The sequence below is a fragment of the Gouania willdenowi genome, chromosome 24, assembly GCF_900634775.1.
Source record: "Gouania willdenowi chromosome 24, fGouWil2.1, whole genome shotgun sequence".
Taxonomy (NCBI): Eukaryota; Metazoa; Chordata; class Actinopteri; order Blenniiformes; family Gobiesocidae; genus Gouania; species Gouania willdenowi.
Genome location: NC_041066.1, coordinates 14,426,377 through 14,443,605, shown reverse-complemented (window position 1 = coordinate 14,443,605; position 17,229 = coordinate 14,426,377). Strand labels below are relative to the sequence as shown.

Genomic DNA, 17,229 nt, shown 5'->3' with positions numbered 1-17,229 from the left:
ACACCGAGGTGAGGGGGAAGGGAACAGGGAAGAGGGAGTCAGGGTAGTTAACAGAAGCAGCACCGGCAGCAGCCCCCCCAAGGACGACGGCCACATCCCCAGCCGCCTGAGGCACCAAGGGGACGCTGCAAGTCACCCCACCAGCCCCCAGGCGCACCGGCCGAGCCCCCCAGAGTATAGCATCAATGTCACCCATGCAATAAGCCTTACTTACTATCAGAGTCCGTTATACCGTTATGTTCCCCTGAGTATCTAATTTACAGAAAAAACGTGACTTTTGTATCTCTCAGATCTATGAGCACAGGTCAGATTGTTGAGCCCAGAGTTCAGAGCAAACATGCGATGCTGCTTTTAGTTGTTATGCTGCAAAGAAGTGGAACAAACTGCCAACAGAGCTGAAGTCAGCAATATGAACATTTTTAAATCCAAGTTAAAGGCTCTATTTTTCTCTACTGCGTGTGACTGAGAGGGAGATTTTTAATCATATTATAGTTGATTTAATGTTTTTACTGTTAATTGTTTTCTGTTGCACAGATTATTTATATAAAGCACATTGAATTGCCTTGTGTTTGAAATGCGCGATACAAACAAATTTGCCTTGCCTTGTAAATCACCGTAAACAGTAAGTTGTAGATTTCTCACTCTTTCCAATGTTCCTAAATTTAATAAAACTTCTCCTAAAATATGATGGGTAAAAATGATCCCACATTTTTTTTTCTCAAAAACCTGAAAAATCCTCGCAAATTAGCCCAGAGAATTGTGGCAAGTTGAGAAAATGAGTTGCAAATTCAAGTGATTTTGATTAATTGCTTAACATTCACAATGTTGTATTACTTACATGTCAACGTGCAAAAACAGGGCACCACAATTTTGAATTGGTGCTTTTTTTTCCTTCACAAAAACAGATTTTTAGATGAAACTGGGTTGTATGTGGCCCTTAACCTAAGTTGAGTTAAACCCAGTTGAGTGCCCATTGGACGGTTTGTACAAATAATCTCAAAGATTTTTCTCACTGAGGTAACGTTCACTCTGAAATCTTGTTACAAAGAGCATTCATCACTTAAACTGTCTCTTGTTGTTAGAGCGCCCTGAAGGGTTTGCTGACATTTCTTTACAATCGCTTGAACATTTACACAGAAGCAGTTTCGACCTCATTTCTCTATAATCAATAGCCTGGTACAATCACACACACAGTTCATATATAATACAACGGTGATGGAGATGAACTGCTCTTGTAAGCCCCTTCTGGTTTGATTGTTTGTCAAAATTATGGCTGTCATTGCTGAGCTACTCTCCGTGCTGTAACCTGCACGAAAAAAAAAGCAACAATCTGTCAAAAAAGTTCCCATTTCCCACTTTTGAGCTTCCAGGACTGATGTCAAATCACAGCCTGAATGATCTACGTTCTATAATCAAGCCACGCCAAAGCACCTCCTCCACGCACACGCACACATACTTGACGTTATGCAAAATATGCTAAGTGATGCAAGCTTGACTAGTACAGCAGGTCCCTCTGGCCACTTTATGTTAATTAATGCGGCGCTGCCCTCTGCAGAGTTGCAGGACTAATTGCCTCTGTCTGTGACACGCAAGCTTCCGAGTTCAGAACAAACTCTGCGTCTTTACTCCCTGCTGATTCCTGGGAGCCTTTTTCCAAGTTAAGGTCAATACTTTGCATCACTTACATCCCAAGTCTCCCTCTGAAATCTCCAGACATGAAAACAGCAGATGCTGCGTGCAGATGAGTGAGATCTTACAGGTGTTAATGGAGAGCGCTTATTCAGCAAAAAGCTGATTTTAAAGGTATGCACATGTCACAGTTCAGTATTTCTTTAATGTAAGGCTTCAGTTGAGACAGAGGCTGTGTTCGAAATCGCACACTAACTCATACTAAGTCTGACGTCAAAATTAATATGTAGTGCGTTCACATTAGATCAGTGTTTCTCAAATGGGGGTAGGTGTACCCCTAGGGGTACGCAGTGGCACTGCAGGGGGTACATGACAGAGAGAGAGTGAGAGAGAGTAGAAAACTAACAAATGAAGTGTCAGTCTTGGTCCCACCACAGGCGTGAGATGACCGGAAATGATTGAATAACAGCAATAAATCTATTCAGTAGCCACTAACTCATTGTTTTTCAACCTTTGGGGTCGGGACCCATGTGGGGTCGCCTGAAATTTCTGAAAAATGTAAATAGATTTTTGCAAATGTACATTTTTTTTTTTTTTTTTTTTTTTTAAATAAAAACAACAGTATTTCTATACTTTCACTTTGTGAAATGGAAATTGTAGTCAAGCTAAATTTCAAAAAAATATCTGAGCTCAACCATGATCAAAAACTAACTAAAATCTTGATATCAAAATAGGGTCATGATCCAAAAAAGGTTGTAACCCACTGCATTAAATACTGTTTGTTTCCACTTATTTACAGAAAATGTGTCATCACTCCTTCATTCCATTATTGTGCTCTATAGCTGTTTTTAAATCGTTTTCTAAGCAAAATGTTGTAATCAGACAAAGGGGGGACTTGGATTCAGAAATAAGACAAAGGAGGGACTTGAGCCTAAAAGGTTCTAGAACCACTGCATTAGACAGTATGAAAAGATTGAGTATGCGAGATGTATACTATATCAGGACATTTTTAATTGTTGCACGGTGGGCACACTATCATATCTAACTGACCCATGATGCATTGCGAGCTGAATGTAGAATCATCCTGGGACTGTCTACAAGCTAAAAATCAAACATCTCCTGTTCAAAACAAGAGCATCTCTTCTTGTCTTCCAATAGTTATTCACCCCTTTTGTAAAAAAGGCTCTTATTCTGAAATTAACCGGAAGTTTGATCAGTAGCACAAATGGTGGGTCTCTGAAATGTCAGCAATAAATGTTTTTCCACAGGTTTTTATGAATCAAATGACCATATGTTGATATTCTACTTAGTCACTTTCTCACTTAAAATGCTTGCAGAACTTTCAAAGGTGGAGAATTAACAGAGATACTGTATTTAACCTCAGTGTGCTTCAGGTTTTTGTCATTGTAGGTTCAAAATGCATCTTGGGAAACTTGGAAGAATACTTCAGTGGGAACTGTCATAACAGCCATACTGAGGAAAACATGAAGAGAAAGGCTTTTTTTTTTACCGATTGTAGAAATGTGATGGCAGCCAACCAGCTTGGCTTTATAAAACTCCAAATGTCTTAGTATGTCAATATAGTAGAGAGAGAGAGAGTGAGAGAGAGAGAGAGAGAGAGATATACTGTGAGCAGTGCAACACATTTACTTTCCACATTGAAACAGGATCTAAGAGATTGCATCTCAGCTGCTGCGAACATGCAGTTTAAATGTTGTTCACTTATTCATGCATGTCCTTGAGGAAAAAGAAGTGTGTGCGTGAAGGTGGCATGGGGAGCTCTGGACCTTTCTACAGAGCAGATGGCTGCATTTCCTCAGGGAAGATTAATACTTCACATGGGCAAATCTGTCACTGGGACAGGGAAGGGCATGCTTCCAGAAAGCCTGGAACAGGATGAATACAAAATAACGACCCTGTGATCAGAGCGCCAACTCCAGACAACCTCACAGGTTATTAGAATGTTCTTCTGGATTTAGGAGGCTGTGATTTTTTTAATCAAATACAATATAGTGAATTAAAACAATGGTTTAAATTAGTGGTTCTCAAACGTTTTTTTGTTCTCAAGCACCCCTTTCTCTTAGTTTTGAATCCAGGAACCCCCCCATTGTGCGACAACAGCATTTTGCTCAGAATACAATGAAACAACACCTATAGGATAATGATGGATGAAACAGTGATAACACAGATTTTAAAGAATCATATTATGTAAATAGGTGGAAAGAAAAAGTATTTAGGCTTCCTGAATAGATTTAATTCTCCTGATGTGGGACCAAAACTGATCCTAGTATTTTCAGTTCATGTTCAATCAAGATTTTTTTTCTTGTGTTTTTGGTGTAATTTTGTGTATTCTGTTGTTGTTTGTCTGTTCTTTTTCATTTTTAGTATATTTTTCTCTCATTTTGTGTGTTGTTGGTATTATTTGAATAATTATCTCTCAGTGTGTGTGTTATTGGTGTTGTTTTGTATGTTTCTCTGTTATTTTTGTTTATTTTGTAATGATCTTGTGTCTTTTTCTCTCTCTTAGTGTGTCTTTGTTGTTGTTTTGTGTGTTGCTGGTAGCAGTGTTTTTCTCTCTTTGTGTGTGTGTGTTTTTGGTGTCGTTTTCCGTATTTTTTTTGGTTGTTTGACTGTTCTTTTTATTGTTCAGTATATTTTTCTCTCATTTTGTGTGTTTTTGTTTTCGTTTTTAGTATTATTATCATTGTTAACTAAAAATAAACATAAAATCCCGAATTTTTAATGCTTTCATTTGTTAATTTTCCCCTCTCTGTCTCTCTCAAGTACCCCCTGTAGTGTCATTGGTACACGTACCCCCATTTGAGGAATACTGGTTTAAATAATGGCCTAGGCCAAGAAGCGTTAGACTGCTGCAGTTTTTTTTAATTTTGGTTTTCACCCAATTTTCTATTGTACCATTGTGTAATAATTGATGATATCTTTGTGTAGTCTGTTTAAACCAGTGTTTATATATTTGACTGTGACAGCCTAGCTCAAAAACCAGTGGATTCATTTTCATTATATTATCAGGAAATAACCAAAATGGGATAAGGAGTGCTTTCTAGTTTTTTATTTGTGTCTTGTAGCAAGTCGTGCAAGGCTTACCTTCCTTTTTATATTGTTTTTATTTTGTGATATTGGTACATTTTCTTTTTTTTTTTTTGGCAATTTGTGCTTTGGGCTGAAATCTAACTCCGTTTGTTTGTTGGTCTGACTTTTTCTGTCAGCCCGGCGGGATATGTCACACCAGTAATTGACCATCAGCAGGAACTGTGACTCCATTAGCACCTAACTATACTGCTACAGCTATTTACTGCTGAAGTCACGTTTGTGAAATTGTACAGCACAAAGGCAGCAAAGATTAAAAGGTCTAAAAGCAGCTAGTTATAGGAAGTGAAATTATTATTATACAGTAAGTAGATGCAGATTTACTGTAATGTAGCAGCGTCATCTGCTGTCAACAAACCCTTTTATTTATTTCTAGTTAACCTGCAGGTAAAATGCCTTGACAGCCGCTAAAAGCTGATTTATTAGAGGTCGTATTCAGAATTTGGCCTCAGATAATGGGAGAAATAACACATGCATGCACAAACAATGAAATCATTTGTAAATGAATTCAAGAAGAAACAAACTAACGAATGTGCATGCACGTGAAGGTTATTTTGCATATTTATTGCCAATTGAGGAAACAGTCTGGTAAATATCAAAATGATAACCACATCTATCATTTACAGAGATATGCCACTGCAGTGCATGTGCCTTAATTCTGTATAAAATGATTGCATGATCATTACATTTATCTATAAATAACTAGCGGATCAATTCATGGAAAAAGGAAATGACACGTTTAACCCTTAAACAGATGAGCTGCCTCTGAGCTGCCAACAGGTCACACTTATACATCAGACGTCCTCGGGTTAACTCCTCAGCTCCACAGCTGTCAGACTACGTTCATCTTACTGTTAGCGAGTGTCCAATCCATTTAACCCCAAAGCACAGGGACCGCAGTGATGAAATAAGACTGAGTGCACATTCAAGGAGGAGAGCATCAGCTTTATAACAAAACGAGGACGTAACCCTAACAGGAAGTTTAGTTTTACAGCTTTTTTTTTACACAGAAGAAATCATCTAACTGAAATTTGTTTGTTGGTTTTCCAAAATATACAGCATAGTCAAGCATTTTAATGTATTTATTTTACAGCTATGCTAGTCTGTCAAGTCTCCCGTTTTGGCTGAGAAACTACTGTATTTTACTCCTTTTTCCCGCCATCCTACCGTATTAGTATTATCCTGTAAATATCCAATGTATTATAATGTAATACTAATTATAAATACATAAAAACATTCCTCTGCTTCACCAAACTGAACGCTGTCACTAGCCTCGCGAGAACTGCCACCTGAAGTGGTCTGGGTGGCATATACAGTATACTGCATATATGTATGTATTCAGACTTTTAATTTAATCCATATATTCCCAGAGTCAATAAATATATATTTAATTTCCTAAACGGCTTGCCATATATATATATATATATAATGAAAATACAATGTAAATGTCCAACTTAAAGTCAAACAATGTGAAATTAACAGTAAATATGCAATGTTTTGACTTTTATATGAAGTATATTCATTTAAAAAATGTGCTTCATATACCCTTTTATGTTTTAATTTAGGCTATATTATAATTTAATTAACTAACTGTATTTAGTAAGTGGTTGACAAGTGGCTATTTTAGATTTATTGTACACCTGTCTTAAAAATATAAGGGATACTGGAGCTTGGTTGGGGTGGTGGGACGGCTCGTAGCGAGTGCCAAAAAAATTTGACAAATTTTCAAATCCAAAACTTGACAGGTATGAGTCAGTGTCTGAATATTAATATATGAAGAAGTACATATGAAATGAAAACATGGCGTTAACAAAATGTCCCATCTTTTTTATTTTCTCTTTTCTTAAGGGTTAAAAGCACGTTGGGGCATGACCTACTCCAATTGTCCAAGATTGGACGATAAACAAAAAATGCACAAAACACTGTTACTAACTGTGGAACACTGTATTAATATTTAGTAAACTTTTAATTGTTTAAACAAAGAAATGCTGCTGAAATTTACGTTTGGAAAGAAGGCGTTAGCGTAGTGAAGTCGCCTGCTGCAGCAGCCTTTAATACTCACGTATCACAATTTCAAAATGTCAGGTTTCAGCTTTTAATTAAAGGGCTGTAAACACGTTCAGTTCCCATAGCTATCATTTAAATGACCGCAAATCTTGCAGACATTAAAGTTATCATTAGCTGTGCATTTATAATACAGTTTTTTTTTTGCAAAATAAAAGCAATATTTCTAAATGTCGACAAAGAAACGTGTTTCCATGCAAGATTGTTTTGGGCAGGTGTCTCATAAGTCCAGTGAAATCTCATCCCATGAGACTTCGCTGCAGGAAGATGGACGCTCTAAACCTCCTTAGAACACACTGCATTCCGTTGTTGTTTGCTGTCTACCATGGCCGTAATCATTTTTAGGTATAATGCTAAGAAGTGTCATGACCTCCTCTTCTGTCCATACCTTCTTTCTCTGAACGAAGTGGTCATGTGACCAAGTACGTCACGTTCTGTGATGTGTAATTACGACGCATTTCAATATCGAAACGTCTGAAATTCCTCCTCGCGAAAGAGCAAAAACTTATTTGTGACTTGTTTTTATAGAAATTCAGGTGTTTCATTACCAGTTTTTATTACACTATTTAGATTTTGTAGCACAATCAATAAAAACATGCACATCCCTCTGAAAGCAGTGTGCTGGATCAAAAAAGCCAACAGATGCAATGAAAAAAAGTCCGCACAACTGCGTAGTTAGCTCATCAGCCATGAATGATGAATCATTATGTCTGATGAAGGCCGTCCAGCCCAAAACTTCACGTTTTTTGGTGTAAGTTCAATTAAAACTGGGAGCTAACTACCCAGTTGCGCAGACTATTTCGATTTTGTTGTGTGTGATCATGTTTACGTGTACATATTGGTTTGTTGGTGTGTCAGGGCTTGTTTGACAAAAACACGAGTCACTGACCGTTCTGTGCCAGTGAAGCGTTGGGTTCATATTTGTCCACCAGTAGCTGAACCTGCTCCGGTTTGAGAGGGGGGTAAAGTATCTCGTTCAGACGGGGGTCTCTCTGTTTACAGTTAATGAACTCTGTCATCTGCTCCACTGTGAGGAATGGTCGACTCTTGGCTCCACTGAGAAGAAAAGAACACAGTAAATGTTAGCAATATAGCAAAAGGATATTGATATAGTTATAAGAAAGGACAGATAGATCCTTTATAGAAACATGAAGCGGAGAGAAGGAGATGATGGAAGGGAAGCGCTGCAATCAAATGATTAAAAGTGTTGAGTAAATTTTCAGATTTCATTAAAACAGCTTTCATATCTCCGACTGCAGGGTAAATCACTTTCTCCATATCCTCCCAGCTCTCATGTCATCCCACTTAACTGAGAATAAAATCTAGATTTATAACTCTAGGTTGTATCGGTCACACTGGCGTGCTGCCTCAGTAGATGGTACCCCTGGGCCATGGTGTAGTTTTACATCTGGAGCAGAGGGAGCAACACAGCCAGGCTAAAGACTTCAACCCAGGTTCATCGCTGTGCACGTTCCCATAATAACAGGCTTCCATGTGAGGGCAGATGCTTTAAAGCTGTTAAACTGTACTCTATAAGGCTGGTGGTCTGAATTACTAAAATCTCATATATAATTAATTTATTAAAAAAATCAAATATAATAATAATAAATCAAATTTCTATAGCGTCAACTCAAAGAAGTTTTCCAAGGAGAGAAAACGTTTTTATTGTTTTAACGCTAAGTGATAATCTGTTGATATGAATGTGAACAAAAACACGTCTTACATATCAGCGAAGATGTGGTCCAGTTCAGATCGAGGGCAGATGTTGCTCAAAAACATGTTGTAGACCTCTGGCGTGAAATCCTCTTGAGGAATGGAGTCACTCTGCAACACAATGATATGAAATATATCCATGTTTATCCATAATCATAACATGACATCACGAGCGGACATGGGCTCGTCTGTAAACGGTCACATTTACTGGTTCAATAAACGGGAAGAGATTGAAATTCTGATGTAGCAGGTTATGATTTACAATCATCATAAACAGGACTGAATCATAACATAACCGAACCGCGAGAGCGGACATGGGCTCGTCTGTAAACGGTCGCATTTACAGACCTTGGACTCGGAGTCTTTGTTAGCTTACCAATAAACGGGAAGAGATTAGTCACCTTTATAATAAGTATTGTCTATGCCACTGGGAGTGAGGCCCAAGGCCAAGGCAGGCTGACTTGATTATAACGTATCATGTTTTTCTGCAGTCAGTGCTTTCTCCTCACCCTTCTCTCTCTGCTCTGTTTCGGGTGTCGTGAAGCTGATGATGGAAGTTCCTGATTTGTGGTTCACAGCTCAACTAGTCTGGAACACTCTGATGTTCTATCTCTCTATCCTGTTCTGTTGGTCCTTCTGTCCACTAACCCCAACCAGTCACAGCAGATGGCTGCCACCTCTGAACCTGGTTCTGCTGGAGATGTATTCCTGTTAAAAGGAAGTTGTTTCTTCCCACTTTCACTAAATGCTCGTTCATGTGGATTTTGTTGGCATAATTTTATATTTTGATAAGCGTATTAAGATGACATTCTTGTAATTTGCTGAATTGAATTGAATAGTAATAGGACGCCTGTGAAGTGTGGATTGTAAGATAGCTAAGATTAAAACAAGAACACCTAATTACTGAATTAGTACTGATAAATTATAATTAGGGTTTTGTAATATATTATAATATGCAAGGGTCCAAACAATAACACTTGTTTTTTGGGTAACAAAGTTATAATATAATTTTATGCAAGGCCTCCACTTATCGCATATTTATATTCATGAATATTTAATTGATACTTATTCTGTATTTAACTTTTTTATTTCTTTGAGGCTTAGCAAGTGAATTTCCATGTTGTGGGATTAATAAAGTAGAAATGACCAATAATCAATCAATCCAAAAACACTATGCAGACAGACAGTGTGATGTTTTGGCTATGGCTATGTCCGTGTATCTCTATAGTAATCTCACTACAATATCCAAAAGTAACTAGTAATGAGTTACTTTTTATGAGTAATTCAAATCTTAAGAAAATGTGAGATTTAATCAAACTAAGTGAAAATACATATAATAGTCTATTTGACCAAACGTATACAGTGCTGTGAACATTTCATAAATTGTGGAATGCAACTAAACCCATTATGTCACACCAAGATAATTTAATTTTGTCAGTGTAAAGTGTTTTATGGAATCACAGTCACTTTTATGATCAACCAAAAAAACCTTATTAATAACTGTCAGGTTCCTGTTTGGGTTGAGATGAAACATTAGTCTATAGGATGATTAAAATGGGTGAGAAAAACGAGCCAAACACAAGACACAAGAGAGATTTACTCCATCGGCTCTCTCTCAGATGAGGATTTCAGACTTTGAGTTTTGACTGATGTGATACAATAACTGATTATATTCTTTACAGAGGAAGCACAAGGGCCAAAGTTGAGGAGAACCAAAGTGATCGGAAAAGCAAGCAATTAGCACTTTGGAAGAAAATGGTCTTGCAGTGCAACAGAGTACGGCCATCTATTGTTGTCAGACATGTATGTCTTTAAGGAAATGCAGGGATTAGGGAAGTGGCTCCCAATCTTTTTTGGATCGTGACCCCATTTTGATATTACAAAATTCTGGCAACCCTGAAAACACTTTTTTTTTTTTGTTGCTAGAATTCATTTTTTATGAGAATCTTTTTTTTTTTTTTTTTTTTTACATTGTGTTACAAATACAGAATAGTCAGGATTAGTTAAAATGCACCAGCTCATATTTTTTTATACTGCATTTTATCCATCCATCCATCCATTTTTGGACCTGTTTCAACCTGTTTTTCAGGGGTGTGGGGGTTTGCCGGTGCCCATCTCCAGCTCACACTGGGCGCTAGGTGGGTTACAGCCTGGACAGGGCGCCAGTCCATCGCAGGGCAACACATAGGCAGTCACACCACTCACAATCACATTCACTCCTATGGGCAATATAGAGACTCCAAACAACCTAACAGTCGTGTTTTTGGATTGTGGGAGGAAGTCAAAGTAGCCGGAGGAAACTAATACACTGTCCACCCCAGTTCTTTTTTTAAATTTATTTATTTTTTTTATAATTTTATTTATGAAATGCAAGTCACAGACATCATTGTATATAAAAGTGTAAAATTTTTTTTTTTTTTTTTTTTTTTTTTTAATATAGCCTCCTTAGTTCTTGAACCCAGGACCTTCTTTTCTTGCTGTAAGGCAGACGTACTAACCACTAAGCCAACGTACGCCTGCATTTAAAGTATAGAATAGTAGTTTAAGATTGTGTGTTGTCTTTAAATTTGAAAAGAATAATATATATATATATATATGCACAAACAGACTTTACCACCATCACACTTGTGACTTACACGGTTAAATTCAAGTACAATTTACAAATCCTAAGCAAGCAGTTTTACATTTTACGAGACCAATTAAAACAAAGGATGTGAGGGGATTTCTAAGATTTGTGTTCCTTTAAAAGCTGTGTGCAAGAGCTGATGCAGTTGATGCTGTTTGAAGGGTAATCAGCTTAAATATGCGCAGGATTTGTTTTGTGCTTATCTTCTGCTGCTTCGACATAATGACGAAAAAATATTGGAAAATATCAGATAGACGTCCTTGTGCAAATGAAATGTGTTAAACACCTGTCCATCCCATTATTGTACAGACCTTAAACCATCCACTGCCTTGTTGACTCAATGCCATTGAAACCTTGAGCAGCAAATGCTTTGTTGCAGTTTACAGAGTGACTCTTATTGAGCCCTCGAAGCTATCAAAACAAAGGTGCACAAAGCAGTAACAGCCAAAAGCACAGTATGATCAGATGAAGTGGGAAGAAAAGGAGGTGAAGGAGGATGCACCAGGGGAAGGAGACGCAGGTCAAGCCTGTGTGAAGATCATCGAGTCATTGAAAAGACCTTGGTGGGAGCTTTGTTGTCTACATGCCTTTGCCTGTGAGACTGTGTATGTTTGAGGGATTAAAAGCAATACCATTTAGCCGTAATTACTCGGCAACAGAATAAGAGCAAATCCCTGCAGACGTCCAGACAGCAACACGTTTTACCTCCTGCTCTGGCTCTCTCCTTCTGCTAATTATGTAGAGCCTGTTCTGTGAGCAAATGTATTCTGTCTGTGCGTGTTCATTCTGTTTGTATTAAGAAGCAATTCATTATGTGCCTCCCTAACACTGAACCACTTCTCTGATCCATATGCTGTAGCATGTGTTCAGTGCAGAATCAGGGAATGTTTCCTTATTCCCAAACCTCTTTGTGATTTTTTGAATAAATTCTGTATAACGTTTTGGAGTACTGTTTCTATCCCGCTAAAGATGAAACAGCTTGTTTTTTGGTTCTCACAGATTTTATTCGTATATACGACTAACCCCACATCAGTTCTAAGACCCAAAAACAAACAAATCTGCTTTTAGAAGCTTTCTGGAAAGATAATAAAAGGGAATGTGTTGGAACAGCGGTTCCCAAACTTTTCACAGTCCCGTACCCCTTCAGACATTTAACCTGAAGCCATGTGCCCCCTATTCCTGCACATTTAAAAAACATAATAATGTAATATCATATACAACGAAGCCCTACAGCCCAAATCTGGCCCTTTAGACCATCAAATTCAGCCTGCAGGAGAAAAAATATAAATTATTGTCCAGATTACCAAATAATTCAGTTGTAGATAAATCAGCTCAGATATCTAAATACACAAATTTCCCATGTTTTTTCCCCATTTTAAATTTAAAATTGTTCAAAAAAGTCAATTTTCCTGCAATTATTTAACACAATTTCCACAAATTAAATAAAAATTGGTAACAAATTTAATGAAATTTGAAAGAGGAAATCCTGCAGGGACTGATATGTCACTTATTGCTTGGTGCCTACATACTTTATATATGATGTATATGTGTAAAGTACAAACTTGGGTACATTAATCAATGTTTTTTTAAATTTCTATTCACGATGAATGGATGGATTGGTGGGTGGATCAGTTGACACAAATGTGTGACAGTCTGATCTAAGGGCCACATTATCATCATTCATGTCTGCATTTAGAATAATGACCAATCTGAGCATTAATACAGGAATAACAAAGGTTAGGTCTGTGTTGCCTTTTTGTGTGGTCATATTTGGTTTTTATTTTGTATGTCTCTGGAGAGATTTAGTGTATTTTTCTCTCATTTTTGTACATTTTGTTGTCATTTTTTTGTGTTGTTCAAGTTATTTTCAGAATATTTAGGGCCCGAGCACAATGGTGCATAAGACCGTATTGTAATGCACCACGTTTTATTATTATTCCTCTTACAAAAAAGTGACTGCATTTTTGAGGGCCTAAACATGTTCAAAAACTGGGGAAAAATTTTATATTTCGGGGGATTTGGACATGTGAAGGTCAAAATGACTCAATAGCGCCCCCTTGAAAATTGTATTTGCTCCCAGCTGGCACTGATTACATCATCACTATGAAACTTCTGCAAAATTTGGACATCATCACTCTCTACAGTGATGACATCATCACAGACAGACAGACAGACAGACAGAGATTCCTTGCTTTTATGCATCCAACACTGCACTGTTAAAGTATTTCACACATTCATATTTTTATTTTAAACATCCATGTTTATTTGGTTGTGTTATAAAACAATCTTGACAATAAAGTTGAATCTTTATAGACTGAAATATTCCTCTTAGCAGCCTGTTCACTTGGATGATGTTCTACGTTTATGGAAGTTATTAAGAGTTTGCAGAGCTAAGTAGATGCTAATTAAGTATAGCAGCTTTTATTTGTATGTGCCACCATTGTTTTGTGTATATTTCTGTCCTTTTTGTGTAGTTTAGTTGGCATTTTGAGTGTTTAAGTGGTTATTTTGCATTGCTTTGTTGTCATTCTGTATGTTTTTTAAGTAATTTTATGTATTTTGGAATCTTTTGATGTTTTTGTTTTCTATTTTGTTGACATTTTGTGAATGTTTCTCTTTTTTGATTGTTTTTGGAGTTATTTTGTGTATTGTGTTGCACTTCATATTACTTCCAAATTCTTGTATTACAATTTTTGGGGGGATTTCCTCTGGGGGCCACACACAAAATTAGATGGAGCCAGTGGCTCATGTCTGGCATGAAGGAATCACACATATTGCTTTATAACCTGACACCTGTTCGTGGGTGGGATGTTTCAAGGAAGTGAGAGAGCACCTCTTAGGTGTATGTGTTAGAAGCAGGAAAAAAGCTGAGGAATCCTCAAATTCTTTACAAGGGCTGAATAATGATTTAAGAAAAATGAGATGAAAAACATGAAATCAGAACATCTCCACATTGGCATTGCTTTTGTGGTTTACAGTCTTCCAGAAATCTTCAAAGTAGCGCTGCCAAAACGAGTCAAATTTAAACAGTAAGATATTTTTACTGTTACATACATTTTTTAAGAAATACTTTGAAATGCCATCTTGTGCTGTGAATACAATGATCAACATCCCACATCCAACTACTATCATATATTGTCATTGAAATATCAAATGAAAAGTGTCAGAGTGCCCAGTGTATAACAGAACGGCTACAAAAATGAACCAGTACAAAACGTTAGGTAGATATTCATAACTTTACGGCTGATTTTGATACAAAGTGACAGTGAAACAGATTCTTACCCTGCCAGAGGGGAGGTTACAATTCTCCAAAGCAGTCTCCACTCGTTTGCGGTCTGAGGAGAAGATCCTGAAGATGCTGTAATGACCCAAAAAGACAAAAATATGAGAATGAACACTAAAGCAAACAGCACACAGAAATCTGATCTCAAACATGTGACAGCTTGTGAACTGAATTGATTAAGGATCTGATCTGTTTATTCCTACACAATGACTCAATGATGATAACACCAGCATCAGGGTTGGGGTTAAAAAAAAAAAAAAAAAAAAAAAAAAAAATCTGCTGCTGTTGTAATTGTAATGAATTTGTAATTGAGTTTAGATAATTGACTAATTGTAATTGTCATGAAAATTCAATAAAATTTGTCAATTATGATTCTTAAGTTCTATATACATTTCAACACATATGTAGTCAATTATTGAAATGTGTTTCTTATTAAGCTTTCCCACATTTTACCATAAAAAAAAAAAAAAATTAAATCTAGGGCTATACTGACACAAAAAAGGCTCAGACGCACACACCAAATATATTAAAACCTATATTTTCATTGATTAGGAAGCCTAACAGGAATAGGAAATAAATTAGATGATAGTTTTTAGTCTATATTACAGCTGATTTAGGACCCGTTATCATAAGAGACGCTAACGGAAAGCTAACACAAGAAGAAGGTTAACTTTTATTAGATCATGTATTTCAGGCTGTGTATTTGTGATCAATTGTAATTGAGAACATAGTTGTAAATGAGTCTCAGGGGAAAAAAAAATTGTAATTTAATTGTAATTGGAAAAATGCTGGTCACTGTAATTGTAACTGAATTGTAATTGAAAAATGTACATGACCCCAACCCTGATCAGCATATATCAAAATTGTAATACACACAACTATTCGACTGCATTGTTTTGTACCAAACAATAGGTTATAAACAGTAACACACTCATTGCACAACAAAGTTATTATCACAGCAAACAAAGGCGAGCATCCATAACTGCATTCAGTGTTATCACGTCTGACATGACTTCCAACATCATTACCGTCATCATCATCATCATCATTACCACTGTCGCAGCCAACTTTGATGATGCTGATAATGACACACATGAATAGCCCAGCTGCCTTTTTTACTCATTAAAATTAGCTAATGATATGTAGAAACAGCATCAATATACTCCAGCGTACATACCATACTGGCTTTGGTTCTTATAACTCTAGATGCTAAATGTAATGCCTGCACACAGGTGATTTACCACGACAGACTCCTGTTCCATTATAGGGACCGCGTGATCTTTATGTCTGTTTTCCTTTGGCCACATCCTGTTTTAATTACTCGCAAGCTCATGCCCTGCAGATCAACCAACACATACTGTATATGCTCAGTGAGAGGGCAAAGTCAAGCTGACACTAGTCAAGCTGACATGTCCTCCAAGCTAGGAGGTTAATTCCCTACGTGTCGTTCTGCATCTCTGTGTAAACACCTGCAGCAACCCTCCGCAGCTCCAGGGGCGGTTATCGCTAGAGTCCCTTGTCTTGTGCCTCAGGTGATGACAAACCCCAAGATGAATGTCACTAAATGCTAGGGCTGCTCGATTATAGAAAAAAAATGATAATCACGATTACTTTAGTCATAATTGAAATCACGATTATTCAAACGACTGTTTGTCAACCAAAAAGTGATTTCTTTTTTGTACCAAAAAACATAAAATATATTCTTTAAGCATAAATAAAATCCTTCAAACACTAAAATCAATTATGTTCACTTTTGCACAAAACAAAATGCTTCTTGCACGTGATGCGTCTTTGCTTTAGGTCTTCATCATCAAACCCCAAGTGTTCCCATATGAGAGAATTTGACTTTTTGATGCGTTTTTGCTGCGTTTCTCCTGCCATGTTTCAAGACCACCAGCAACAACTTTCCTCGTGTTGGCCTGCAGGCTAGCTATGGCTTTGAGAAAGGCGGGACGGAGGGGAGGAGCTTGCATGCGCGTGGATTAAACAACTCAAAGATAGTATTAATAACATGTGTGTGTCAAGCTTTGTTATTACTGGCCATACCAGCCAGTCATTTCCCCATCTCGTTAGATCTCTGAAGCTAAGCAGGTCTGGGCCTGGTTAGTAGTTGGATGAAGACCACTGAGAATTCCAGGTGCCACAGTGGGGGACAGTCGCCCCAGTGGTATCTGTCATTGTGTCCTTGGGCAAGACACTTCAGGCACATTGCCTAGTATGAATGCCGATGGCGCACTATGGCAGCCTCGCTTCCGTCAGTCTGTCCCAGGGCAGCTGTGGCTACAATAGTAGCTTACCACCACTAAGTGTAGCGAGAAAGAATAATGCCTTATTCTGTAAAGCGCTTTGAGTGTTTATGATACAGCACTAAATAAAATCCAATGCATTATTATTTTTATTATCATTATTGTTTGTAGATATCCGAAATCGTGGGTTTGTTTTATTTATTGTTATTTTTGTAATGGCTGGGTGTAATAACCGAAATCATACAAATATCCAAAAGCAACTAGGAGAGATGGGGAGAATGGAGAGGAAGAAGAAGAAGAGAAATAATACAGTAGGATGTATGTCAGCTATGGGCAGGCAGAGGAAGTAGTGCATTGATCAAACGGGTAGAGATGCAGCGGGGGAGAGGAGGATGAGTCAGAGAGACTTACTTCTTGACGGGGATTCGTCCCTCGGGGTTGAGCTGCAGCTTCAGCCGAGTGTATCTGCATTGGACAGAGCACACGCCTTAAACTCATTTACGAGCTGTTCGTCTGCGAACTCATTGATTTCCATGAAAAATAAACACACGTAAATCCTT

At 37.5% G+C, this 17,229-nt stretch overlaps 1 protein-coding gene across 2 annotated transcripts in view; it reads right to left on the bottom strand.

Annotated features, from left to right (window-relative positions):
* The window catches only part of plcb1l (phospholipase C beta 1-like), a 152,983-nt gene that overhangs the window by 50,513 nt on the left and 85,241 nt on the right, over positions 1 to 17,229 (bottom strand). For both annotated transcript variants that reach the window (XM_028439660.1, XM_028439661.1), the window contains exons 6-9: positions 17,081 to 17,134; positions 14,423 to 14,498; positions 8,525 to 8,625; positions 7,691 to 7,857 (exon numbers count right to left, since the gene is read on the bottom strand). In XM_028439660.1, coding sequence (XP_028295461.1) covers positions 7,691 to 7,857; positions 8,525 to 8,625; positions 14,423 to 14,498; positions 17,081 to 17,134 — 398 coding nt within the window. The remainder of the gene's footprint in view (positions 1 to 7,690; positions 7,858 to 8,524; positions 8,626 to 14,422; positions 14,499 to 17,080; positions 17,135 to 17,229) is intronic.